This window comes from Mobula birostris, chromosome 2, assembly GCF_030028105.1.
Source record: "Mobula birostris isolate sMobBir1 chromosome 2, sMobBir1.hap1, whole genome shotgun sequence".
In the NCBI taxonomy this organism is placed as follows: domain Eukaryota; kingdom Metazoa; phylum Chordata; class Chondrichthyes; order Myliobatiformes; family Myliobatidae; genus Mobula; species Mobula birostris.
In genome coordinates, this window is record NC_092371.1 from 47937872 (window position 1) to 47964370 (window position 26499).

Consider the following 26499-nt stretch of genomic DNA (forward strand, 5'->3'; position numbering starts at 1 on the left):
CCAAAACCCACTTCCTCTGCAGGCACAACAGTGCTCATTCAGTGTCCAGATCATGTATCCGAGGTCTGTATCATCTGACCTCCCATTTATTTCTCTGTGCTGAGCATCACCTGTCATTCAAAGAGTCCCTCCTTCCTTTGTCTGCGAAGAAATGCACAAGCAGGCAACAAGTCCTTGAAGAAATATCAACAACCTGCTGAAAATCATAACATCGAGTGTCCATTAAATAACACTGCCTTTGGTCACCATAGCAACTTACGAGCTGCTCAGTGCTGTTTCCAACTCCAAACTCAGTAAAAATCCAAAGCTACTTCCAATGCCTTAAAGCGACAGTCCAACTGTTAATCTTCGTTCGTCTCTCCTTTCCAAACAAACCATCAATGATGAATGTCTCTCTCTGTCTCTCTTCAAACAGTTAATAGGGGCACTCCTGGATCCCCTCACAATGGGAATTGTTTTTTTTAAATTAAGCCATACCATATGCATTGTAAATATCTTTTTTGCATAGACTGGAGTAGCACTGCAATCTTGTTGACTTGTACAATGACAAAGTTTTATTCTATTCTATTCTAAGTGGGAGTTAAACATAAAATAAGAGATACACAGGCAGCAAAAGAAATAGATCAGCTACCAACATAATTGGAAAAATATAAATAGCAAGTGGAAAGTTTTGGCATTAAACTGACAGGCTGCAGTTATTCAGCTGAACCTTAAACCCTTTATTTTAAAGGAGTAACATATGCTACACTCCAGTTCTCTGGATCACCCCCACATTAAAGAGCACTGAAATATTATAGTCAGAGGTCCCACCATCTCCTCTCATGTTTCCCTCAAACTGCATTCCATTAAATTCTCATGAGACATTAACTTTACATTCAGAATCAAATTATCACTCTCTTATGTGAAGTGAAATTTGCTTTGTGGCAACAGTCCAGTGCAGACACAAAATTGCAAAAGAAATAAAGTGCAGAAAAAAGGAATAAAGGTGTAGGATGGATTGATTGTTCAGAAATCTGATGGCAGAGGGGAAGGAGCTGTTATGAATCATTGAGTGTGGGTCTTCAGGCTCCTGCACCTCTTCCATTATGGCAGTAACAAGGAGAGGGCAGGTCCTGTACAATAAGGGTCTCACTCAGTTGTCCCCGACCACTGGGCCGCGAGGAAACAATATGATTTGGCGGTATGAGTAAAAAACAAACGTCGCTTGAGAATTTCTTTGGAAGAGGTGGTAGGGGACATAAAAGGCCTAACAACGATGTTAACGCAGAGACAGCTGAGGTCGAGACTGTAAAAAAAAAAGCTTCCTTCAACAAAAAATACGAGTCATACATAAAATATGGCTTTATTGCAACCGGTGACTCGCACGCTCCAAGCCCCGTGTGTGATATGTGGAGACAAGCTGTCTAATGAGGCAATGGAGCGCTCAAAATTGCTTCGGCACCTTGAGTCCAAGCACCCTGCACTTAAAAACAAACCCGTTGAGTTTTTTGAGCAGAAAAAACGTGAGCAAGCGGGACCCATTTGTCAATGTCCCCGGTGAATCATCCATGTCAGCGTGGGAAGAAGATCAACTCCTCGAGCTTCCAAATGATGGTGGGCTGAAAAGTATGTTTGACATAACGCCTCTGCCAGAATTCTGGATCAAAGTCAAGACTGAATATCCTGAGATAGCCACAAAAGCACTGAAAACGTTGCCTCCATTTCCAACATCATATCTCTGTGAAGCGGGGTTTTCTGCAATGAATGCAACAGAAACTAAATTGTGGAATAGACTGGACATAAGGAACCCCCTTCGAGTACCGCTGTCTCCCATCACCCTTTGATGGGACCGTCTTGTTGCAGGGAACCAAGCCCAGGGCTCCCACTGATTCAGCGATATTGGTGTTGTTGCAATGATTTTATATGTTTGTACGAGGAAAATATGTGCTGTGTGTTTAATAACCAAACGTTACTTAAAATGTTATGATGCTATTGACTTATAAGTGACTTCTAATTGACTTATCACTATATTTATGCGAGGAAAATACGTGCTATGTGTTTAATATTAAATTTGTTAGATAAACCCTTTAAAAAACGAAATTGAGTGTATTAGCCACTCATAAGTGACTTATAGTTGACTTATCACCTACATTCCTGTCGTGAATAACACTCCGCCCCCCCATCCCCCCCCCCAACCGGTCAGCCAGCCTGCAAGAATATTGTCTTTATTAAACCAGTCCGCGATGCAAAAAATGTTGTTGGTGACCCCTAGTCATATTGATGGATGCTGTCTCCACCACTTGAAGAGGTCTTTGATAGTGGGGATAGTGATGGAGCTGGCCAGGTCTGGAACCCATCTGCAGCCTACAGTTCCAAAACTGAAGCATGGATGTATTAAATCATCTAGTAACACAACCGTCTTCTCCTTTAATATTACTTTGAAAGCCACCTCTTCTATGATGCATGTTAGGGATTCAGGAGTTATGAAATTACATGAATATACCACTCATTAATTCAAGCAGAACCCAGTCTTCAATTCCTAATGTAAATTGCAACCAATAATCAATTTGAAGTTACAGCTTTGTAACTAAGCAGCACTGTCTAAAGAGCACAGGCTGCTAGCTCACAGTAGAGGGGAGGCTGCTCAAGAGATATGGTTGCAAAGTGAAGTGACCACAAGATGGTTCTCATATACATCAGCCAAATGCAAGACAATGGGGTTAGTAAATTGGCCTGTATCAAACCAAGTGACTATAGTTATGTTGCACTGTTGTGAATTCAAGGAAGCTTGCAGACAATACTGATATTGTCACTTAGCATATTAAACATGGTCACAGGCATACTTGTACACTCACAATATTAATATTGGATATCTGGGTTCTCTGTCTTCAAAAGCTTTCAGACCATCCATCTGAATTACTTTGTCCCAGCAACGGTGTCTGAACATTCAGAAAGTCTCTCAATGAAAGTAGTTAACTCAGTGACCACTGATCAGACTCAAGCTAATGAAGTAAGGGATGTCATAATATCAATTGAAATTGAATTGTATCACTTGCTGTTACTTTTGCTCTCAAGAGTATAAAAATATCAGATGTGCTTTGAGTTTGGGAGACTTGACTGACAGTCTCCAGAATACCTGCTTGACATCTTCAAAGATTTTTATGTCATCAACTTCATTGTCTCTCTGGTAACTCCATTCACAGTCACATCAGCGAAGATAAAAACAAAGTAATCATTTAGTATTCTTAACAAGGTTCTCAGCACCCATATCCACGATCCTATTTTTGACCATTTTAGGCACAACTCCAATACTTCCCTTTTACTATTTATATGCCCTATCGGAGTTTTAATTTATATTGGTAGCTAGTTTTTTTTCTTTTCTCTGTGCATCTCACATTAGTTTTCACTTCTCTTTATTCTTTTGTGATCATACTGGATTTTTTCTGGTATTCAAGTCCTGTCATTAGTAAATTTTTCCTGCTTTATCTTCTCCTAGTTCTCTTACATCACACTGAGCATTCTGGGGTTGTTTAATCTTCTATTAGCCCGTGTGGGAATGTGTCTCAATTGTATCTGAACTGGCCCTTTCTTAATGGGTTTGTTGTTTTACAACTTCACTGTTAGACCATAAGACTGTAAGACATAGGAGCAGAATTAGACCATCTGGCCCATTGAGTCTGCTCTGCCATTCAATCATGACTGATCCTTTTTTCCCTGGGGAACCCCATTCCCTGGCCTTCTCCCCTAACCTTGGATGTTGTGTCCAATCAAGAACCTACAAATCTCTGCCTTAAATACACCCAATGACCTGACCTCCACAACTACCTGTGGTAACAAATTCCACAAATTTACCGCCCTCTAGCTAAAGAAATTTCTTCACATCTGTTTTCAATGGACGCCCACTATCCTGAGGCTGTGCCCTCTTGTCCTAGACTCCCCCACCATGGGAAACATCCTTTCCATATCTACTCTGTCTAGACCTTTCAACATTCGAAAAGTTTCATAAGATCCTCCCCTCATCCTTCTAAATTCCAGCGAGTACAGGCCCAGAGCCATCAAACGTTCCTCATACAATAACCCTTTCATTCCCAGAATCATCACCTCCAGACCCTCTCCAATGTCAGCATGTTTCTTAGTTGAGGAGACCAAAGCTGTTCACAATACTTAAGGTGTGGCCTCAAGTGTCTTATAAAGCCTCAGCATCACATCCCTGCTCTTATATTCAAGACTTCTTGAAATGAAATCTGTTCTGTTACAGTTTTCCTCATCATCATTTAGTTCCAGTTTTCCTGGGCCAGATTCACTTTCATCTCATTGAGGTTGGTTTATGTCCCATCAGTTACTTATTTTTCTTTGAATTGCTCCTTCTTTCCTAAAGTTAACTTCATAAAGTTTTAGGTTACCACCTCCTAAATGTTTCCCAACTGAAATCTGGTGCACTTGACTAAACAAATTAAACAATGCTTCCTCCCTTGTCAGAGCAGAAACTGTCTGCTCTAAAATGTTATCCTGGACACATTTTAGAAACTCTTCACCCTTAACACTAATGAATCCAACACAAACTGGGATAGGAATAACTTGCCCCATTATAACTCCCCTATCATTTATGCATCTCCCTGGGCATCACTCTCTCGCATTGGTGACTAATTTTAATGCAAGATCCAGCAGTGTAATATTCTTTCTACTGCTTCTCAGCTCCAACCAAATAGACACAGACAAGATTCTGCAGCTGCTGAACATCTTGAGCAACACACACAATATATTGGAAGAACTCAGCCAGTCGGACAGCATCGAAGGAGGGGAATAAACAATTGACATTTTGGGCAGAGTCACTTCATTAGCGCTGGAGAGGAAGGGGGCAGAAGCTAGGATAAGGTGGGGGTGAGGAATGAAGAAAGAAGCTGGGAAGTGTTTGGTAGAAGGTGCAAAAAGGGCTGAAGGAGTAGGAATCTAATAGGAGAGGACAGTGGACGGTGGAAGCAAACGATGGAGGAGGGCACCAGAATGAGGAGATGGGCAAGAGAGAAGGGGTGAGAGTGGGAACCACAATACTGAATGGAAGAAGAGAAAGGGGGAGGAGAGGAATTTATCATCTTTGACTCTTCTGTACCATCTGACTCCAGCACTGTAATAATCTTTAATCAAAACAGCTAAATTTAGTCAACACTGCCTCCTCTCATTGATTCCCTATTCTTTCTAAACACATCACATCCAGGAATATTCAGTTCGTACTTCTGCCCCTTTTTGAGCCAAGTTTCTGTTCATGACAACATACTGTATTCCCACATAGCTAATCGTGCCTGCCTGTGACTCACTATCCTTGTTTACCAAACTCTGCCCATTCACTTTCATACACAGTTAACCAAATTTGGTTACACCAATTTCACTGACCCCAACAAATTCCAGTGCTTATCTAATCTAGTATGAATTACCTTCTCCATTATGTATTACCTCTGTGATTCTATTTGCCGGAACACTTTTATGTTTGTGTGCACTGTGTCATTTTCCAACAGTGTGGCTGTCACTGCTGTATATTACTCTTTCTTCCCTTCCAAATACTCCCTCACCCAAATGCCTACTTTCAGTTGCAGTTTAGGTTTTTTCCCCTTCTGATTCCATCCTCAGCATTGCTGAGCTACTGAAAACCTCCCAACAGCATTAGCAAATTCTCCCACATGGATATTGGTCCTGTTGCTGTTGAGGTGCAACATATATTCCCCATAAACAGTTCTATTTGCTCAGCAGTCTAACGCCCTCTTTCCCACACCACCTGTCTAGCTTCCCTTTCTATTTCTGTACTCACACCTACGTGGCACTGGCAGCCAAACAAATATTATCAGCTTTGAAGTCCTACCATTAACCTCTTTCCTAACTTGCTAAACTTTGCCTCAAAGACCTCATCATTTTTCCATGTCATTATTGGCATCAATATGAACTTATGACTTTTGGTTGTTCACTCTTCTTTTTTCCAGGCACACCGACTGTTCAGTGATGCACTTGACTCCACCTCTAAGGAGGCAACATACTGTTGGCCAGAAAGAACTACAGTCTACAAACTAGTAAATTAAAATTCATCAACGTTAGTGGAAGCAGACAAACCAATTGTCTTTGTTCTTGCCATTTGCTTGAAGGAGACGGCCGTTATGAGAGTCTGTCCTTGCAGTCCTTCGAGAACTCGGAACTGATTCTTACTCTGGGATAATCTAATCAGAGCAATTGAATGTGGACACAAGGAGTTTCATCTAATTGAATTGACTTTATTACTTACATCCTTCGTATACACGAGGAGCAAAAATCTTTATGTTATGTCTCCATCTAAATGTGCTATGTGCAATTTATAGTCATTTGTAATAAATAATATGTACACCAGGATAGTCAATATAACATAGAAATATAGTTGGGTCAGCACGAATTATGCAGTCTGATGGCCTGGTGGGAGAAGCTGTCCCAGAGCCTGTTGGTCCTGGCTTTCATGGTGCGGTACCTTTTCCTGGATGGTAGCAGCTGGAAGTTTGTGGTTGGGGCGATTTGGGTCCCCAGTGATCAATGACTTGCTAACCCTGAGACCATTCTCAGACAAGCAAATATTTATTATGTAAAGTGGCAGGCTTGCTGGAGATGCAATCTGTAATCTTATTAGACTCGGTGTCGGGGTAACCTAGTTTAGCTGGTTTGAACCAGTCAGAGTTGACAGGAACAAACACATGAGGCTAGGTACGGTGGGGGGGGGGGGGGGGAGAGGGGCAGGAACCATCAAACAATGCTGGTTGTAGCCCTGGACCAAAGCCTGTAAGAAGGTGACTCAGGTAGGTCATGGGTCCTTGAGCCAACTGGATGGAGATACGCCAGTCGAACTGACGAGGAACAGTACAAGAGTCAGGAGCTTCAAATATGAGGCAGCATCAACTCTTCAGCAACCACAGAACAACCATTCTGGATGAGGAGGACCCCACGGACAGGTGGAAATCAGGATGTAGACTCCTTTCCTGGGTATTTCATAGACTGTTCATGGAGGGTCAGGGAATCCTAGTGGGTGTGTACACAGTTAGTTTGCAAACCAATGTGCTTTTTAGTTAAGACAATAAAGGTTATTTGGCAGTAATACAGATTCTCTCTGTGGTTCTCTGATCATTATTACAAAGGAGTAGATCCTTGTAACAATAACATCCTGCAAATCCCATCTAGGACAACACCACTGCCCATCTGTCTCCCAAAAACAGAATATTTATCATCCCTATCCTCTTACATTCATCCTCCCTCCTGTGTCACAGAACTTAGCAAGGGTGGGAAGTGATGAGCTCCAAACAACTACAGAAAGTGGCTTCTAAGCATGGATTCTCTCAAATTTTACTGAGTGGAGCTTGGTTGGGGGAAAAATAAAGTCTAACATTTTTATGGATTAGAACATCAGCAAGAATCTATTGGTTATGATATTATATTCTCACAAAAGGAACTGACAATAAAAGACAAAACAGCATATCAGAATATTGCTCATTTTGGGCAACATTTTTCTCAACTCCATGAAACAAAAATAATTTTGGCCTTAGATTATCACAGCCCTCTCCTGACTCAGCACTAATGTAGTTATTAGTTAATCTGTCAGACATTCAGACTTATTTCCCAATTCTTTTTTGTAGCAATATTTTTATAATCGAGGGGCTTGTTAAGTTACTTCAAGGTACTTGCCAGAGACATGAGCCAGCATTTAAAGCAAATTGTCATTATGAGCAGCAGAGAGTCACTTGGTTTTCTGGGTTACTTTCCAAATTTACATGTTTTTATAAGTCTTAACCAAGTCACAGTCTGCTACCAATCCCATTTATCAGTAGAAACTGTATTTGAGGACATTGGTTACCATAACAGCACTGGAATATTGCGTATAGCTTTGGTTACTGTGTTACAACAAAGATGTCATGACGCAAAGATGTATTGGTCTGTTGCTAGGACTTGAGGGCCCGAGTTATAACACTACGATTTTATTTCTTGGAGCTTGGAGACTAGGGATTACCTTATAGAGGTATAGAACATCATGAGGGGCATGCAAAGGGTGAATTCAGCCTTTTTCCATAGGAAAGGAAATCAAAAATCAGGTGGCATGGTTTTAAAGTGAGAGGAGAAAGACTTAAAATGGGCCTGAGGGGCAACTCTTCACACAGAACGTGGTGCTTGTATGGAATGAGCTGCCTGAAAAAGTGGTTGAGACAGATGCAATAACATTTAAAAGACATTTGGACAGGTAATTGGATAGGAAACTTTTATAGGGATATGGAACAAACACAGCCAAATAGGGACACAGGAGACATGCAGGAACTCAACGGGCCAGGCAGCACCCTTCAAGGAAAATGGACCATTGACATTCTGTACCTGAAAGGATCTTGACCCAAACGTCAGCTGGCCATTTCCTCCATTGATGCTGCCTGACCTCTAGCATCACACTAAATTGGGGCTCGCTCAGATGAGCATTTTGGTCAGCATGGACAAGTTGATCCCAAGGGCCTGTTTCCACACTGTATTACTTAATGACACTTATTTACTTCCATGAAATAAATACATCAGATTTTGATTCATAGTTTATGACCAAGCCTAGACTCCACCGTTGTCTCATTTGGAATCACTGGTTCACTTAATTAATCATTTCCAAAGAAAAGAATCACTGAACCCAACCCTTTGATTAAACCATGTCTACAGAGGTATAATCCAAACCCCTCATCATCTTATTAATGTTAGTCAAAACAATCTGATGTTCTACTGTTTAGTAATGAGAGAAACTCAACCTTGTCTGGGTAACCAAGCTGATTTAAACAGAGTTCAGAACAGAGATGCAAAGAAATTTTTTTAGCCAGAGGGTGGTGAATCTGTGGAATTTGTTACCACGAGCAGCAGTGGAGGCCAAGTCATTGGGTGTATTTAAGGCAGAGATTAATATGTATCTGAGTAGCCAGGGCATCAAAGGTTATGGTGAGAAGGTGGGGGAGTGGGACTAAATGGGAGAATGGATCAGCTCATGATAAAATGGCGGAGCAGACTTGATGGGCTGAATGGCCGACTTCTGCTCCTTTGTCTTATGGTCTTATGAAAAGTTCATTTGTTCTCCCCAATACCAACACCTTATGAAAATGGCAAATTAAATTTTCTAATTGAGGCCTAGACAAGGTATGTTACAAGGTCAAAATAATGTGCACTTTTCATACTGAATCACAATGTAAAGAGTCTACATCACAGAAATAAGCCACTCAACAAAACCTCTATCAAGTCATCCCACGCCTTCAATTTTTCCATAGAAAAGAACCCTAACCTATTTAGGTTTTTGCTGATAACTATGACTTTAATTTTGGTACCGTTCCCACAAACATCTTTTGAAATTTCTCTAGTTTACCCATATGCCTCCCCCACCCCACAATGTGCAGAACAGAACTGCACAAACTATTCAAATCTGGAACAATGAAGGCTTGGTGCAAGTTATTTCTCTTTATTAATTGCATTTTGCTTTTTAATGACTCATTAAACATTACAGAGGGATAATAACCATTTGAACTGAACAAGTGAAGTTAGCATGGAAGTGCATGTCAGTAGTTAAACTGACATCATTTAAGTTATATTCTTCTCATTACTTCTCCCACTAATGACTTTGTGGGGAATAGAGAGGGTGCAGAGGAGATTTACAAGGATGTTGCCTGGTTTGGGGAGCATGCCTTATGAGAATAAGTTGAGTGAACTCGGCCTTTTCTCTTTGGAGCAACGGAGGATGAGAGGTGACCTGATAGAGGTGTTCAAGATAATGAGAGGCATTGATCATGTGGATAGTCAGAGGCTTTTCCCCAGGGCTGAAATGGCTAACATGAGAGGGCACAGTTTTAAGGTGCTTGGAAGTAGGTACAGAGGAGATGTCAGGGGTAAGTTTTTTTACGCAGAGAGTGGTGAGTGTGTGGAATGGGCTGCCTGCGGCGGCGGTGGAGGCAGAAACGATAGGGTCTTTTAAGAGACTCCTGGATGGCTACATGAAGCTTAGAAAAATAGAGGGTTATGGGTAAAGCCCAGGTAGTTCTAAAGTCGGGACATGTTCGGCACAGCTTTGTGGGTCGAAGGGCCTGTATTGTGCTGTAGGTTTTCTTTGTTTTTATGTTACCTCAGATTTGTACATTTAATGTTGCAGAATATTCAGTCCTACAAACCACAGCAAAGTTTGCTTTAAAATCACTATAATTGACTACAAGTTAGAAAATGCAAAGAATTCAGACTGGAATCTAGCTACTAAGAATGCTAGAATTTGTCTGCACTCGAGTGATAGACGAGAACACGAAGTTCGAATGTGACACTTCCACAAATGGAATCTATCAACATTAAGCATCTGGTTGTCTATGATCACTTAAGAGGAATACTGGATGGCTACTTTCCATAAACTAATAACTCATGGTATAGCAATTTGAACACTGACTGGTTTCTAATGAGTTTAGTTTTCTGATTTGAACAAAGTCTTCATTTGCATTTTAAAAGAAGTAAAATACCTTATCCCATAATGACTGGAGCTCTTCTTGTCCTCCTAAATCCCAGAACATGAGGCGTGCTGAACCAATGTCAATGGTGCCAACTGTAAGAAATAAAATTAAATTGTTTTGAAGGATTATGAACTAGTGTGCAAGTAAATAAATAAAGCACATAGATAACTTCAATAGAACTAAATATGAGATCTTGCTGCTGCTAATATGTTATGCTTTAGTGAAACCACTACTGAGCTTCCAAGCACTTTCCTTTTGATACTTAGATTTTGAACCTCATCACCTTAATGTTTCAATTAAAAATCTATGCATACATCTCAAACTCTAAACATAGCTACAATCCATCAATACTGAAAAAAAATCACACACAGCCACAGTTTAGAAACTTACTGTTCAAGCCAACTGTAGTAGTTATCTTTGATAAATTCATCCCTTTGTAGTTTCTGCTAAATTTAGTTTTTGTCTGCTCCAGGAAGGTCTGCACACATTGGTCAAAAGAGAAAAATAGTAAGACTCTACCATACAAAAATAAGTTCTTAGATATGAAGCACAGAAACAGCTGATAAATGGCAATTTAACTTGCAGCAGTGAATGGACAGAATGTTATTTTTCCCCACACTATTAAAGTGTCAGACAACATAGTATTTTCTTTTTACGCAGTTAATGTGATTAAGTCATCTAATTCTATTTTAAAGCAATGAAAACTTACTGTACTATATTTACACTACACTGTAGTAATAATCCAATGCTAAACAATATAAGAGAAAAGGATATTTGATAAAAGTTTTCAATCTGTTACAGCTAAGAATTTAGTTCTTTACACTCTTTGAGAACATGTATAAATTTATTAGACTTTGGATTTTAGTCACTGTGCTGAATTATTTTTTTTTTACATAACTTGGACACAAATCACACATCTTTATATTATCCAAATAACACAACTACTTCCTAATTCAGAATATATTTTCATCAATTTATCCTTCCTGTAAGAGGTCCTGGTGACACTTATCCAAACATCCACCAACGCTACTCTAAAAGATCAGTTTTATTCAGTACTAATACGCAGCCATTGAAAACTCAGCATTTTGTTTTAGTTACTCTGGATTTCCAGCATCTGCTGTGTTTATGATTTGAGAAATCCAATTTTAATTATAGAATTTCAGTTCCTAATTTTAACAATCCAACATTTAGGACTTGCATGGTGCCAGATTAGCACATTTTTTGAAGATTTGTATATTCCTGAGACTTCAAAATACTATTAATTCACATTCCTTTTAAATTATTTTTAAAAATTGGAGCATTATTACAGAAGTTAACCTTCAACCCACCAGATGGCACTGACCACATATTTTAACCTTGTATTCCCTGCTTATGTCTGTTAAAACGCCCCTTCAAAGTTGCTGTTACGACTGCTTCTGCCTTCTCCGCTGGCGCTGTGTCTTAGACATCTACTCCACTTTATATTTAAAATTTACCTAGCATATCTCCTTTAAACTTTCCACCTATCACCTTTAAAGCCAATTCCTTTTAACAGTTCATATTTCTACCTAGGGAAAGTGTCTATCTACCCGATCTATGCCTGCCATAATTGTATATATTTCTAACAACACTCCAGAGAAAACAACCCAAGATTCTCCAGCCTCACCTTATGCCTAATACACTGAAGTCCAGACAACACCTTGGTGAACCTGTTCTGCATCTTGTAGTGTGGTGACCAGATCTGCATGCAATAATTTAAATGTGATCTATTCAAAGCCATATGACTTCCAGACTTCAATGCTTGATGCCCAAACTGATGAAAGCAAGTATGTCAATATGCTCTTTTTAGCACCCTATCCACTTGTATTGCCACTTTCAGAAAGTTATGGACTTGCACTCCATGGTACCTTTGTACATCAGTGTCCCCAGTGGTCCTACCATTTATTGTATACCTTAATCTTGACCTCCTACAATCTATCAACTCACACTTATCTGGATTAAAATCCACCTGCCAGTTGGAAATTTGTGCAAAGAAAATTATCCATTTTGCTGTATAATTTTAATTAACTTCCTCCATCAAATTTTATGTCATCTGTAACATTTATGAATCAATCCACTTTTATTTTCACTCAAGCTCAGCACAGAGGCATAGCAGTTAGCACATCACCTTACAATGCCCGTGATTATTGACTGGGGTTCAATTCCCACCGCTACCCATAATGAGTTTGCATGTTCTCCTCGTAACAAGTTTCCTTCAGATGCTCCACTTTCCTCCCAAGTTACAAAGACGTACAGTTAGGGTTAGTGACTTGTAGGCATGCTGCATTTGCACCGGAAGCATGGTGACATTTGCCAGCTGCCCGGCATAATCCTCACTGATTTGATCTGATGCAAAGGACACATTTCACTCCACATTTCAAAATACACGTGCTAAATAAAGCCATTCTTTATCTTTTATCACCATCATAAATACATATTAGAATAGGAGAGGTCTCAGCACTGGTTCTTTGCAGAACACTATGGTCACAGACCTCCAGTCAGAGAAACACTCCTGTACCACTGCTTTCTGTCTTCCAAAGCAAAGCCAATTTCAGATCCAACTTACTAACTCACTCTGAATCCCACGTGGCTCAAATTTCTACAGCAGCTTACCATGTGGGACATTGTCAAATGCTTTACTAAAGTCCACACAGATAACATCCACTATCCTAAGTTAATCAATCATCATTATTTCCTGAAAAATGACATTTGAAGTAGGATCTCCACACAACATCATACTGACTATCCCGAGAGAGTACATGATTTGCCAATCGCCGAGTAAATCAAGTACGGATTACATCCATACAATAAATTTCTCTGTGAGACCTGTAGAGTTAAAGGAAGAATAGGGATTGAGGTCCCAGCAAATTCGAAGGCCGTACAGCAAACATTATTTGGTGAGCTAGATGTCAAAACATTGAGATATTCAAATGGTCAGATTAAGAACATAAGAAATAGGAGCAGGAGTAGGCCATCTGGCCCATCGACCCTGCTCCATCATTCAATAAGATCATAGCTGATCTGACCATGGACTCATCTCCACCTACCTGCATTTCCCCATAACCCTTAGTTCCCCAACTATGCAAAAATCGATCCAACCTTGTCTTAAATATATTTACTGAGATAGCTGCCACTGCTTCGTTGGGCAGAGAATTCCACAGATTCACCACTCTAAATAATAGTGATAGTAGGTGATTGGTGTTTTACCATACCATCAATCCTCCAAAAGATAAGAAAAGCATATGATGATACAAACTTTGATTTTCCATATATATAGACAAGCTAAAAAAAAAAGTCAAATATCATCTTACTGTTTTGCCTGCATTGTCCAATCCCAAGATAAGTATGCAATATTCATCCTTCTGGAACATGTACTTCCACAGGCCTGACAATAATGTATACATCCTGCAAAGCAAAATGGCTGTTATAAATATTTCATTTCAAATAAGTATGTAGAGGCTCCACCTCATACAGAATGGCCACAGACAACATCAGACTCCGGTTACCAAACTTTGATCTTAAGTATTTCTTTGCACCTGTGGACGACGTACGTCCAGCTGAGGTTTTATGAATTCTGCGGTGTCTAATGAGGCAGATATGGGAACTGCAGTCTCTGTCACTGGCAGGGCAGACAGTGACTGATGCCGCAGATCATTCAGATGGGTGCTTCTTCTGCTGCTTGTGTAGAGGATTGGTGGTGCTCCCAGAGTGTGGCTTTGAGGTTCTCAATACCAACTTGTATGCTTATTTTGAACTTTGAGTAGTTGAGGGCCAGTAGTCAATGGGGATATCGGACTTCAAGCAGATCCTTTTTCTTCCCCCTCTGATTTGTGGATCTCCTCCCACAATGGAACAGAGCATCTGTTTCAGGAGTCTTACAAACATAACCAACCAAGACTCAGTGCTGTGAATACAGGGTCAATTAAAGGATCCTTCCAGTTATCATAGAATTGCTTGTGGTATGAGCACTGCCTGTTAAAAATACCCCTACGTGTTATACTGTTCCACAGGTTTAAAAATAATATATTTAGACCATCAGTATCTTTTTCACAAGAACATGCATTAAAGGTGAGAGGGTGAAAGTTCAAGGGAGAAGCGCGGGGCAAGTCTTTTTTTAAAATAAAGCATACAGTGAATGGTAGTTGACTAGAACAGAAGTCATGGTGGAAGTAGAAATGAGAGTAGCGTTAAGAGGCTTTTAGGGAGATGTGAATAAGCATCGAACGAAGGGTTATGGATAACACAGCCATAGTCTTACAGCATCAAAATAAGCCCTTCGGCCCAACTCGTCTATGCTGACAGCCCATCAAGCCATCTCCATCTGCCCACATTTGGCCCATTGTTCCCTAAACCTTCCATTATTTTATTCATAAAATGAATAAACAGTTGACATTTTGGGCCGAGACTGTTCTCTGAACTGGAAAGGAAGGGGAAGACACCAGAGTAAAACGGTGGGGAGGGGGAGGGGGAGGGGGAGAGGGGGAGAGGGGGAGGAGGACTAGCTAGAAGGTGATTGGTGAAGCCAGCTGGGTGGAAAAGGTAAAAGGCTGAAGAAGGGGGAACCTGATAAGGAGAGAATGGATCACGGGAGAAAGGGAAGAAGTAGACTGATGTCACAAAGGTTGGGCTGGTGGCACAAAGGTTGGAGGTGTTGTGGATAGTGTGGACGGCTGTCAGAGGTTACAGCGGGACACTGACAGGATGCAAAACTGGGCTGAGAAGTGGCAGATGGAGCTCAACCCAGAGAATTGTGATGTGGTTCATTTTGGTAGGTCAAATATGATGGCAGAATATAGTACTAATGGTAAGACTCTTGCAGCATGGAGGATCAGAGGGATCTTGGGGTCCGAGTCCATAGGCCACTCAAAGCAGCTGTGCAGGTTGACTCTGTGATTAGGAAGGCGTACAGTGTATTGGCCTTCATCAATCATGGAATTGAATTTAGGAGCTGAGAGGTAATGTTACAGCTATATAGGACCCTGGTCAGACCCCCACTTGGAGTACTGTGCTCAGTGCTGGTCGCCTCACTACAGGAAGGATGTGGAAACCATAGAAAGGGTGCAGAGGAGATTTACAAGGACGTTGCCTGGATTGGGGAGCATGCCTTACGAGAATAGGTTGAGTGAACTCAGCCTTTTCTCCTTGGAGCTACGGAGGATGAGAGGTGACCTGATAGAGATGTAGAAGATGATGAGAGGCATTGATTGTGTGGATAGTCAGAGACTTTTTTCCCAGGGCTGAAATGGTTGCCACAAGAGGGCACAGGTTTAAGGTGCTGGGGAGTAGGTACAGAGGAGATATCAGGGGTATAGTCCTGACAAAGGGTCTCGGCCTGAAACGTCGACTGCACCTCTTCCTACAGATGCTGCTTGGCCTGCTGCGTTCACCAGCAACTTTGATGTGTGTTGCTTGAATTTCCAGCATCTGCAGAATTCCTGTTGTTAGATGTCAGGGGTAAGTGTTTTTACTCAGAGAGTGGTGTGTGCATGGATTGGGCTGCCAACAAAGGTGGTGGAGGCGGATATGATAGGGTCTTCTAAGAGATTTTTAGATAGGTACATGGAGCTTAGTAAAATAAAGGGCTTTAGGTAAGCCTAGTAATTTCTAAGGTAGGGACAAGTTCAGCACAACTCTGTGGGCCAAAGGGCCTGCATTGTGCTGTAGATTTGCTATGTTTCTATGAGGGACACCGGGGGAGAAAGGCCAGGGAAGTGAGAAGGGGAAAAAGGCCAGAGTGTGAAATGGGGAGGGGGGGGCCTCATCTTGGCAACGAGGAGGCCATGGACTGACACGCTGGAATAGGAATGGAGATAGAAAATAAAATGGTTATCACCTGGAAATTTCACTTTTGGCCAATGGAGCAGTGTTGCTTGTTTCTTTATGTTGTTTATTTTAAATTAAATGTTCTTATTGCTCCACTCCTACACTTTACAATCTGATTATTAAAACAGATTCTTCCACCACTGTCATCTGAGGCTCTCAAACTCCACCACCTGCAGCTATCCTAGCCCAGAAGGTTTGTATAGTCTTCACCTTCTTTCCAGCCTTGGTTGGATTAGCTTTAATCAGGTTTCTTCCACTTAGCAACATAAAGTGCTCATCTTCCTTCAACACCCATCCTGGTATCAGTAGCACTGCACAATTTCCCATCATCAACTGTTTGCTCACGAAAATGTTGCTTACTCGTTATTTGGGGTAACTTCCCCCCCCCAAATTTGTGTGCAACTTCCAACATTAATCTGTTCCTCCATAATTACCCCCAACGCAGCCCAGTTCCATTATGCCCAAGCCTTACACCACACTGCATTCCCATTCTATCCACACTAGTCTAGATTCCTTAGCAACTTGGCTCTTTGCATTGTAATCCTCATCGCCAGAATAATGAATTTAAGTGATCGAAGAGTTAATACAGGGCAATACAGATATTGCTTGCTTAATTAGTCAATAAGGCTAAAATATGTGAGAGGGTAGAAGAGTGACAAATCACACAAAAATGTAAAAATATTCATTTAAAACCTGGTAAGAATATAGATAATTAGACAAACGTCAATACATTATTAGTCATTTAAAAAAAAGGTTAGGGAGATTCTGACGTTGAAATACTGTAAATTAGTTTCAACAGAGAGTCTCAGCTGCTAGAGTTTCCAAGCTGCTGTGTTCTATTTTTGCAGTATGTAGTGATAGAATGCCATCCTGTTTGAGAAACTATTCTTAACTCCGATTCTGTTCAAAGTAAGGTGCTTTATTTATCTAACATCGCCCCTGGACCATTACTGCCCGGGCTTATAGACATTCAATCCAGAAACACCATTTAATCTTGATTAGACATATTAGGCCAATTAAAAGCAGCCCAGAAGATACAAAAATGTTTTCTAATTCCGAAGAATTCTGTAGACGTCCGTATGTCTGGAGCTTCCGCGCACATAAAAGAATATATTTAAGAGTTTAATTTTTCAATCGTAAACGCATTAAAACATGTCTAGTTGTCGACCTTCTGGTAGTCAGAACTGAATAGTAGGCAGCTTCAACTACCATTAACAAATCCTTGATTTAGAAGGAAGCACCGTTACTTTCTCGACAACACTCGGAAAATATATAACTCCTACCTGTTACACCTTTCAAGCCATTTAAAGCACGTTAATCCCCCTCGCTTTATGAAAGCAACCCTGCCCGAGAATACCCAGGAACCACCGGAAGTATTCGTGTCTCGTTGGCTTCTGGGCTCTGTAGTTTTAATGAGGTACGGTTCTGAAAGGATTCGCTACTCTAAACTACAATACCCATGCTCCACCGCAACACCAGTATTGTGACGATGCAGATATGCAGCGCGAACGGGTCTTTTCACAACGAGAAAATTGCGATGGCAAAATGTTCAAGGAAAGCAGAACGTAGTAATAGATCTGTTTGCTTTTTAGCAGGAATCGTCCAACAACACAGTGAGCTACTCTGAACAGGGATAATGTGGTTATTTAACAATATTCCTTGATATCTGTCTCCCTCCTCCCTTGTTGCCTGACTTGAGAATTTACAATATATTCAGTTCAATTTAATATCAGAGAATCCCTTTCATCTTAAATTCTCAGCATCCATAGAATTTTGCTTTTGCGCAATTCTTCTCTAATTTTTTTTTCTGATCCGAATCTGGAATCCCAGTCTTTAATTGTAATGAGTTTGTAATGCTGAATTTCTGACTTAATTCTAACCCACAGAGTAATAAATAATGCCATCTTGCAGTAAAATGTTTTGGTATCAATGAAACAGTAGTTAGTAGTGGAGATAGTTAATACCACCACAAATAACGTGTCTCGACCTGAAGTGTTGACTGTCCATTTCCCTCCATAGATGCCACCTGACCTGCTGAGTTAAAAGCAGTATTCTCACAGTCACAAGGAATTCTGCAGATGCTGGAAATTCAAGCAACACACATCAAAGTTGCTGGTGAACGCAGCAGGCCAGGCAGCATCTCTAGGAAGAGGTACAGTCGACGTTTTGGGCTGAGACCCTTCGTCAGGACACAATCATGGTCTAAACTGGACGTACTCCAGCACTCTAGACCATGCAGTCAAAATGTGACCTCTTTATAAAGTGTTAAACCATATCTATAACTATTAAGGAGGAAGATGCTACAACATCATGTGAAAATCAGTAAAGTTCTTCTAATGTGGTAACCCAGCAATTAGCCTCCCACCAAAGGAAGAAAAAAGGTGTATTTATGTTAAATCTTTTGTAGGCTTCGGATGTTCTGATGCATTCAACAGTCAATAAACAGTATCAACACCAATAACACAAGAGATTCTGCAGATGCTGGAAATCTTGAGCTATACATGCAGAATGCTGCATGAGCTCAGTAAGTCAGGCAGTATCCAGGGAGGGGAATAAACAGTCAACGTTTTGGACAGGTTCTGTCCTCTTCCTTTCTAGTCCTGATGAAGGGTCTCTGCCCATAATGTTGACTGTTTATTCCCCTCCCCGCATAGATCAATACCAATAGATTAATTGGTGTGAAAACAGACAACATACAGGCAGGAATCAGAACAACAGGACCAAACAAAAAGAGCAGAATTAGTAAAACTAAACTCCAGAGAGACAAAGTCACAGACTGATTTTGCCAACTCCAACATGATGGCTACAGTTTAAAGAAGTGTAATTAACGGTTCAAAAGCAACAATGGTAAATGGTCATCAGCTGATGAGTATTTTCTGATAAATTTCTACTTCATTCTGTATCTGTAAGGGTGCAATATGACAGGGCAACTCAGCAGAGTGCAATATACATCCTGTGCCCATGTGGAATGCCATGGCCATTTCTCGGTTCCCAGACAACCACGTGTAAGTGAAGTATCTTTGACTGCAGCAATGTAGGCGGTTCATCCATGATGCTGGGGACTTTGGGAATAACATGTTTGTCACTCTGCTGCCAAAGGGAGTGCAGAAAAAAATAGAATAGATGGACACCAAGTAAAGTAGGAGGAGCAGGGAGATTGTACGGGAGTCCCCATCAATCCACTTTGTTTGTCAACAGATTTTTCCCTTTTGGCAGCTGGTGAGGGCGGTGATTCTTCTGGGGAGGGTAGCCAGAGATGAAAGAATGGAATCACAAGTAGCTCAGTTGCACAGGAGAGTGAAAAAGACTCAATATCAAGAGAGAGAGGCAGGCATAGCTGTAACTTTAGACATGACACCAGGATGGTGTGTTGTTTCAACAGACTATCTGCTGAAGAAATTAAATGGTCAAGCAACATTTGTTGGGGGAAAGGAGTTGTTGATATTTCAAGTTAAAACCCTGCATCAGGATTGTGTGTCACTGTCCCGATTGTTAATTCCCTATCTTTCTCCTAATTTCCTTTGATTGTGCCACGGGCAGCAGAGGTGTCTCAGCTATGTTCTCAGCTGAGGCTGACGAGTTATCAATTACATGACCAATCTTCACTATATCCCTTTGTTCTGTGGTTTCCAACATTTCTCGCTAGGGAGCCGATCATCCTTCCAAAGCCTGATGGGATACTTATTTCAGGAAGTATATTAAGCTGAGACAACAAGAGAAAAGAGTGTTTGGTTTTCCGTGAAACATTATTGAAAGGGTAAAAGAAAGAGACAAGTTTCCATTATCACACAGCACTACTGCTATTGACTTGGAACTTCTCCACAATATTTGGAGCAGAGCAATTTCAGTTACTGTAAGTAAGAAATTAAATATGATGTGAGGATCGCCACACCAGCTCTGGGTTGTGCTAGTTTAGTTGACCTGGTTTGGGATCCATTGCTGTGCGGTGCCCATGAGATGGGGGAGGAGAAGTCTGAGTTGACGAATATTCTTATCGCTGTCATGTAAAAGGGACTGGATAAAATGTGTTCATGCAGAGCGAGGGTAACGGTGCATGGGTGTTGGAACTGGTCACCTTTGCAGACAATGCATTGAATAACAAGATTAATAAAGTATTGAAATAAATTTACATCTGTTTTTGCAAATTGCACAGTCCCTGAGGTTGTTCCATGTGCATCATATATTAAGCACAGAGGAAACTGGGCATACAAATAGCTGTCCAGTGGCAGACAACAGCAGGCCTTGATGTGATGTTCAGCGCTTCCTTCCATTTTGTGAGGCAAGTGTTTTTTGTGGACTTTTGATGGAGAAGCAGCCATTTATGGTACTAGTAGGGCGTTTCAGAGTTATTTAAAGAGGATTCAAGCTATGGAGTTCAGGGCTAGATATAAATGTAAGGCAAGTCCCATTTAATTTACTCACAGGTGTCTCCATAGTCTTCTACCCACTTTCATGCCAGCTGAAAACCCTCAGTGAATCTCAGCTCCCAACCCTCCACCTGGAACTATCAGCCACCAAGTCCCCACTACGATTCTTGGGAACAACAAGACCAGACTCTTCCTTCTCCCCCCCCCCCCCCCCGACTTTGCTGGGCTTACAGCTTTATATCTGACGCTCGTGCTGATCTCATGTTCAGCTGCTCTATCAGCCTGCTGACTGAGTCTGCCCAACCTCCCCGCTAAACTGCCAGCTCAACTTTTCCCCAGTACACATCTGTCCCACCAGCTTCCCCTCATATCAATATGCCAGCAGTCAACCCAGCCCTGTGATCTCCATGTCTATTATTGATTCTCCTCTGGCGAGTGTCTCCTACCCAGTCCTCCTTCCACCCCCTTGACCACTGTCCACTTGCCACACCATCCCTGTCCCGTCGTCACCAGATTTCCTCTACGTTTTCTTCAATGTCAAACTTCATGCAGGGAAAACCTTCCTCAGTTCCAGGTCTTTCCATGTGCACATAGTGCCTTGAGCCTCGTATATTACTGAAGTTTCCAGTAACAGCCCCTCTGACTGTTCAGTTGGCTGTACACTACACTTTCAAGGCACAAAACAATTTCCATTTTGATTCTAAAGGTACATTTAGTGAGAAAGAGATTGTAGGGTTGACTCAGATAGGTAAAAATAGGTGTAGACTATTTTCAAAATAGGGAGAAAATTCTTTAATCAGGTACAAAGGAACTTGGGAGTTCCAGTACAGGATACCTTAAAGGTGAACTTGTAGTTTGAGTCGATGGTAAGGAAGGCAAATGCAATGTTAGCATTCATTTTGAGGGAACTAGAATATCAAAGCAAGGACTTTATAAGGCATTGATCAGACAGCATTTGGAGTATTATGAGCAGTTTTGGGTCCCATCGTTGTCGTCATGGCTATCCCTCGAGGTCCAGGATGATGGTCTTCGTTCTGAAAAAGTGGCCCACAGAGCGAAGACGCCTGTGCGTGTATTTGTTTAACGTGTACTTGATGTTGCACTCCAAGAAGCACACGATACTTCACAAATCAACCAACTGATTCTAATGGCATGGAAACCACGATGATTGGAGCTGATGGATTTTTTGCAACCTTCATCTGCCTTCACAGCCATTGAGTTCAAAGTAACTTTGTCCGCCTGTTCCACCGTTGAGGTCTTGGTTGGATTGTTCTTTGTCAGGGACCTTACCGCCATGGGTGACCCTACCAGGAGCATAGCTCCGGACGGCATCGCTTTCGGGATCTCAGGGCCACACAAGCTTCTCCACCGTGACAAGGTGACAATCCACGGAGAATCCCATATCTAACAAAGGATGTGTTAGCATTGGAAAGGATCCAGAGGAGGTTTATTAGGATGATCCCAGGAATGAAAGGAGTAAAGGATCGTTTGATGGCTCTGGGCCTGTTCTCACTGCTGTTTAGAAGAATAAAGGGGATCTGATTGAAACCTATCAAATATCAAATGGCCTAGATAAAGTGAATGTGGAGAAGATGTTTCTAATGGTGGGAGAGTCTAGGAGCAGAGGGCCAGCCTCAGAACAGTAGGAAGGCCCCATGGAACAAAGGTGAGGAGGATTTCTTTAGCCAGAGGGTGTCACGGTCTCGATCGTTAATTCCCTATCTTTCTCCTAATTTCCTTTGATTGTGCCACAGTTCCGACCATTAATTTCCCATTTGCTTCTAATTCTCTTTGATGACAGCACACCTGGTTTCCATCAGGACCTGCAGTTTAAGAACCCCAGCATTACAACCACTAGTCGCCAGATCGTTGGTTTTGCCTGTGTGGTAATTAATGTTTCCCGGCTGCTTAGGACCGTGTGTTCTAAGTTTTGCTCCAGTTTCAAGGGTTGCCTATGAAACTCCGTCTCTCTGTGTCAAGGCTCCGTGTCAAGGTCCCTCCTGTTTGCTGTTCAATGTTCATGTCCACGTAAGCATCCTAACTCAATCTCTGTGCCTGTGTCCTGCACTTGGACTTGCTTCATTTGCTCATTGCAACAGAACAATATGGCTACAATGGATCCAGCAGACACGAATACCCTGCAACAAGCCCTCACCAGCCAGGGCTCCCTACTGGGTCTGCACGATCAACTTCTCCGGGATGTCATGGAGAACCTCCGTTCCCTGTCTGCTAACATAACGAAGATGGGTGACCAGGTCGACCAGGTATCCACTCATTTTACCCCATCCACTCCTGGAACTCTGTCTAATCAGCCCAGACAGCCTGTAGTGGCAACTCCCCTGCCAAGAGAGCGGCACGTACCTGAACCAGAACACCACGCTGGGGATTTGGAGAAGTGGCTTAGCATGGGCTACAGCTGTTTGGGATAATCAACCGGATTAACTCATCAGGGGTGATTGATAAGTTCATGGCCTAAGGTAGCAGGAGATGAGTTATTAACTTCAAAATTTCTGCATGACCACTCAAAGAGTTGACCTGCATGTGCATGTAATGACAGCTGTATAGCTCATCTCCTTCTACCTTAGGCCATGAACTTATCAATCACCCCTGCTGTGGACACTTTCTGGAGGTCCAAGATCCGTATGCTCCACGACCGCTGGACTAAGTGTGTAAATGTAGGAGGGGACTATGTTGAAACATAAATGTGCTAGGCTTTCTAAAATTGACTCTACCTTAGGTCACGAACTTATCAATCACCCCTCGTATTTGCTTACTTTTATTGTTTGCAAAATTTGCTTTTTTCTACACTTTGGTCTTTTTTTAGTGGATTCTATCGGGATTCTTTGTTTTGTGGCTGCCTGTAAGGAGGTGAATCTCACAGTTGTATATAGTATGCATACTTAGATAATAAATGTACTTTGGACTTTGGTTTTACATTCTTAGGATCTAATTGCCATTTTAGGAATTTGGATGCAGGGTGACCTCAGGTGGGAATTAAGTATTTCAAGGTTTCATTAATTTGGAAAGACAGACCAAAAGGAAAAATAAGAAATAGGAAGGGATATTAGTTTGAAAGGATCTCAGTTTTGCAGGTAATTGTTAGATTTACAGTAGAATGAATTTTAATGGAGCTGTGTAGCAACAGATTCAAAAATGTTGGTGGGAATAGTTTGCAGGTAATTGTTTATTTATAGTCGGCTCCATCTTGGGTACTGGCCTGTAAAGTACCCAGGACAGCTTCAAGGATCCGTGTCTCAGAAAGGCAGCGTCCATAATTAAGGACCTCCTGCACCCAGGGCATGCCCCTTTCTCACCATAGCCATCAGGTAGGAGGTACAGAAGCCTAAAGGCACACACTCAGTGATTCAGGGAGAGCTCCTTCCCCTCTGCCATCCGATTCCTAAATGGACATTGAACCCGTGAACACTACCTCACTTTTTTAATATGTATTATTACTGTTTCTTTGCACAATCTATTCAATATACGTATACTGTAATTGATTTATGTATTATTATTATTATAATTTAATTTATTTTTTCTTCTTCTATATTATGTATTGCATTGAACAGCTGCTGTAAGTTAACAGATTTCACGACACATGCCGGTGATAATAAACCTGATTCTGATTCTGATATTAGTGGTTGTGATGTAGGGCATAATATGAAAGAAAAAATTGCACAGCTCCCTCACCTAATACTCAGGATGAATTCCTGAAATGAGTGTGCTGGTGGAATCTGTCTAAAAGGGGTCATTATATAGAGAGAATTTTGTCACTGATAACACTGCTGTGCCAGGTACTTGGTAGGAATCTCTGCCCTCACAAATGTTGCATAGGAAACCTGGTGCCAACTGATGCCCTCTACTGGGGCTTCTACAGCAATGTATGTTTCTACCGCACAGCAAGGTCTGGTGTTTGGCCGCCAAAGTGTGTAACATGGCTGCTCAACACTGATGTAGGACAGCAGGTGGGTAATACTATATCTAGGGACTGACAGCTTGTCCAGATCCTAATACCTCTCTCCTGGCTGTTGGATGTGCAGGTTGGCCAGCAACCACCTTTGAGCTTGTTACCACAGAGAAATCTCAGAGCTGAAGGGAACTTTGCAGTCAGATAAATCGAGGAGGAGACAACATCTTTATCACATCCCACAAAAAGATGATGAGGGGCAGCAGGATCTGAGCAGTCAATGCATTGGGCAGCAGTGCCAATTCCTAGCAAAGTCCCAAGCAGGTTGGCGTGCTGGGTCCCATAGATTAGCACATAACCCCTATAATACGACACCTGGCACCAGCATCACCAGCCCCCATGAGCAGACTTCACATTGAACTGTGGCAGACTTGCTGCTACGGGAGCGAGAGTGCGTGCCAGGTTCTCTGCAGAACAGCACACAACAGCAGGGAGAACAAGGGTCTGTACCAGATTCCCAGCACCAAGGTGCCTGGCACAGCAGCACGTAGCCTGAGTGACATCTTTTTAAAAGGTAGAGCAGGATACACAGCCATAAGTGTTCTGACTAAAGGACCAAGTACACTCTGTGTATAACAAATCAGCACTGTGGGGTAGCGCTAAGTGGGATAGAGAAGCCTTTAAGAAGGCTAATAGAGTAATAGTAGGGGAACACTAGGAAAATCAAATAGAACTAACAATGTAGACTAAGATGATTTTCTGGAATGTGATTGAGATCATTTTCCAGATCAAAGTGTTGAGGAACCCATGAAGGAGCTAACTATTTTATATGTAGGTCAGTGCAATGAGAAATAATCTTGCTGTAAAGGAGGCCTGAAGAGAAGGGGTGGTTATGACATGATCTGATTCTATATTGGTCAGTGGTGATGTAGTAAATCTGAAACCAGGACTTCAGTCTAAAGAAATTAAGTTATAAAGGCTCAAGAGGCAGGCTGGCTGTGGTGGATTGGGGAAATAGATTTGCATTTAAAGAATTCATGCATGAATTGTAAAATTCCTTGAAGGCACAAAGAACCAACAGAAAATATGGCCAATCAATCAATTAAAGAATACATTTTAGATAGTATTAAATGTAAGGAAGCTTTAGACTTCAGCAACAGATGCCTATGAAATTGATAAAGACAGTGAATATATTATATGGGAGTAAAGTAGCAAAACCATAAAACCACAGCTTCTAGTGATACGGGAAAATAAAAGGACTATTGAAGGCAAAGGTGGTTGCCTCACAAGGAGAAGTTATAATGAGAATAAGACAATTGCAGAGGAATTTAACAAATACTTTGTCTCCATCTTTGGAGAAGAAGACATAACATCTTCCCAAAAATAATGAATAAACCTAAGGTCCTCTGGAAACGAGGACTTAAAAGAAATATTACTAAAGGAATACTACTAAAGCAGTTAATGAGTTTGTAAAATCAGAAATCCCAAGGACATTTTAGAGTTTTGAAAAAGGAGGTTGTAGGGGTAGTATGTGCACTAATTTTCATCTTCCAAGATTCCAAAGGCTCTGCAATGGTTCCTTCAGATTGGGAGATAGTAAATAGGGTTCCACAAGGAAAACAGGAAACAATGTGGCGACCCACTTTCTGGCACCCATGAACCGGCTCACAACAGCGCGCGCAGGCAGAGGGCCGGCCCCAAAAAGGGCGCCAGGCCATCGTCACCAGCAGGGGGAAAATCCCGCGCGCGGAAAGGGTCTGGGAATATACATTCCCCACAGCAGTCCCGCCCCAGGGAGGGCGGGAATGGAAAGGCTTTAAAGCAGGCCGCGAAGCTTGAATAAATCTCTTTATCGCAACCCCAACCCACCGACTCTGTGTGGTTATTCTAGCGCTGTGTGTAGCACACC

The 26499-nt window shown here is 41.7% G+C and overlaps 1 protein-coding gene across 2 annotated transcripts in view; it reads right to left on the reverse strand.

The window, feature by feature from the left end:
• The window catches only part of arfrp1 (ADP-ribosylation factor related protein 1), a 35464-nt gene extending 17767 nt beyond the window's left edge, over positions 1-17697 (reverse strand). For both annotated transcript variants that reach the window (XR_011882838.1, XM_072240443.1), the window contains exons 1-4: positions 17600-17697; positions 13805-13898; positions 10866-10953; positions 10485-10567 (exon numbers count right to left, since the gene is read on the reverse strand). Coding sequence is in view for 1 of the 2 variants with exons in the window: in XM_072240443.1 (XP_072096544.1) it covers positions 10485-10567; positions 10866-10953; positions 13805-13897 (264 nt within the window). In the remaining variant the exon portion in view is untranslated. The remainder of the gene's footprint in view (positions 1-10484; positions 10568-10865; positions 10954-13804; positions 13899-17599) is intronic.
• Between the last annotated feature and the right edge of the window lie 8802 nt (positions 17698-26499).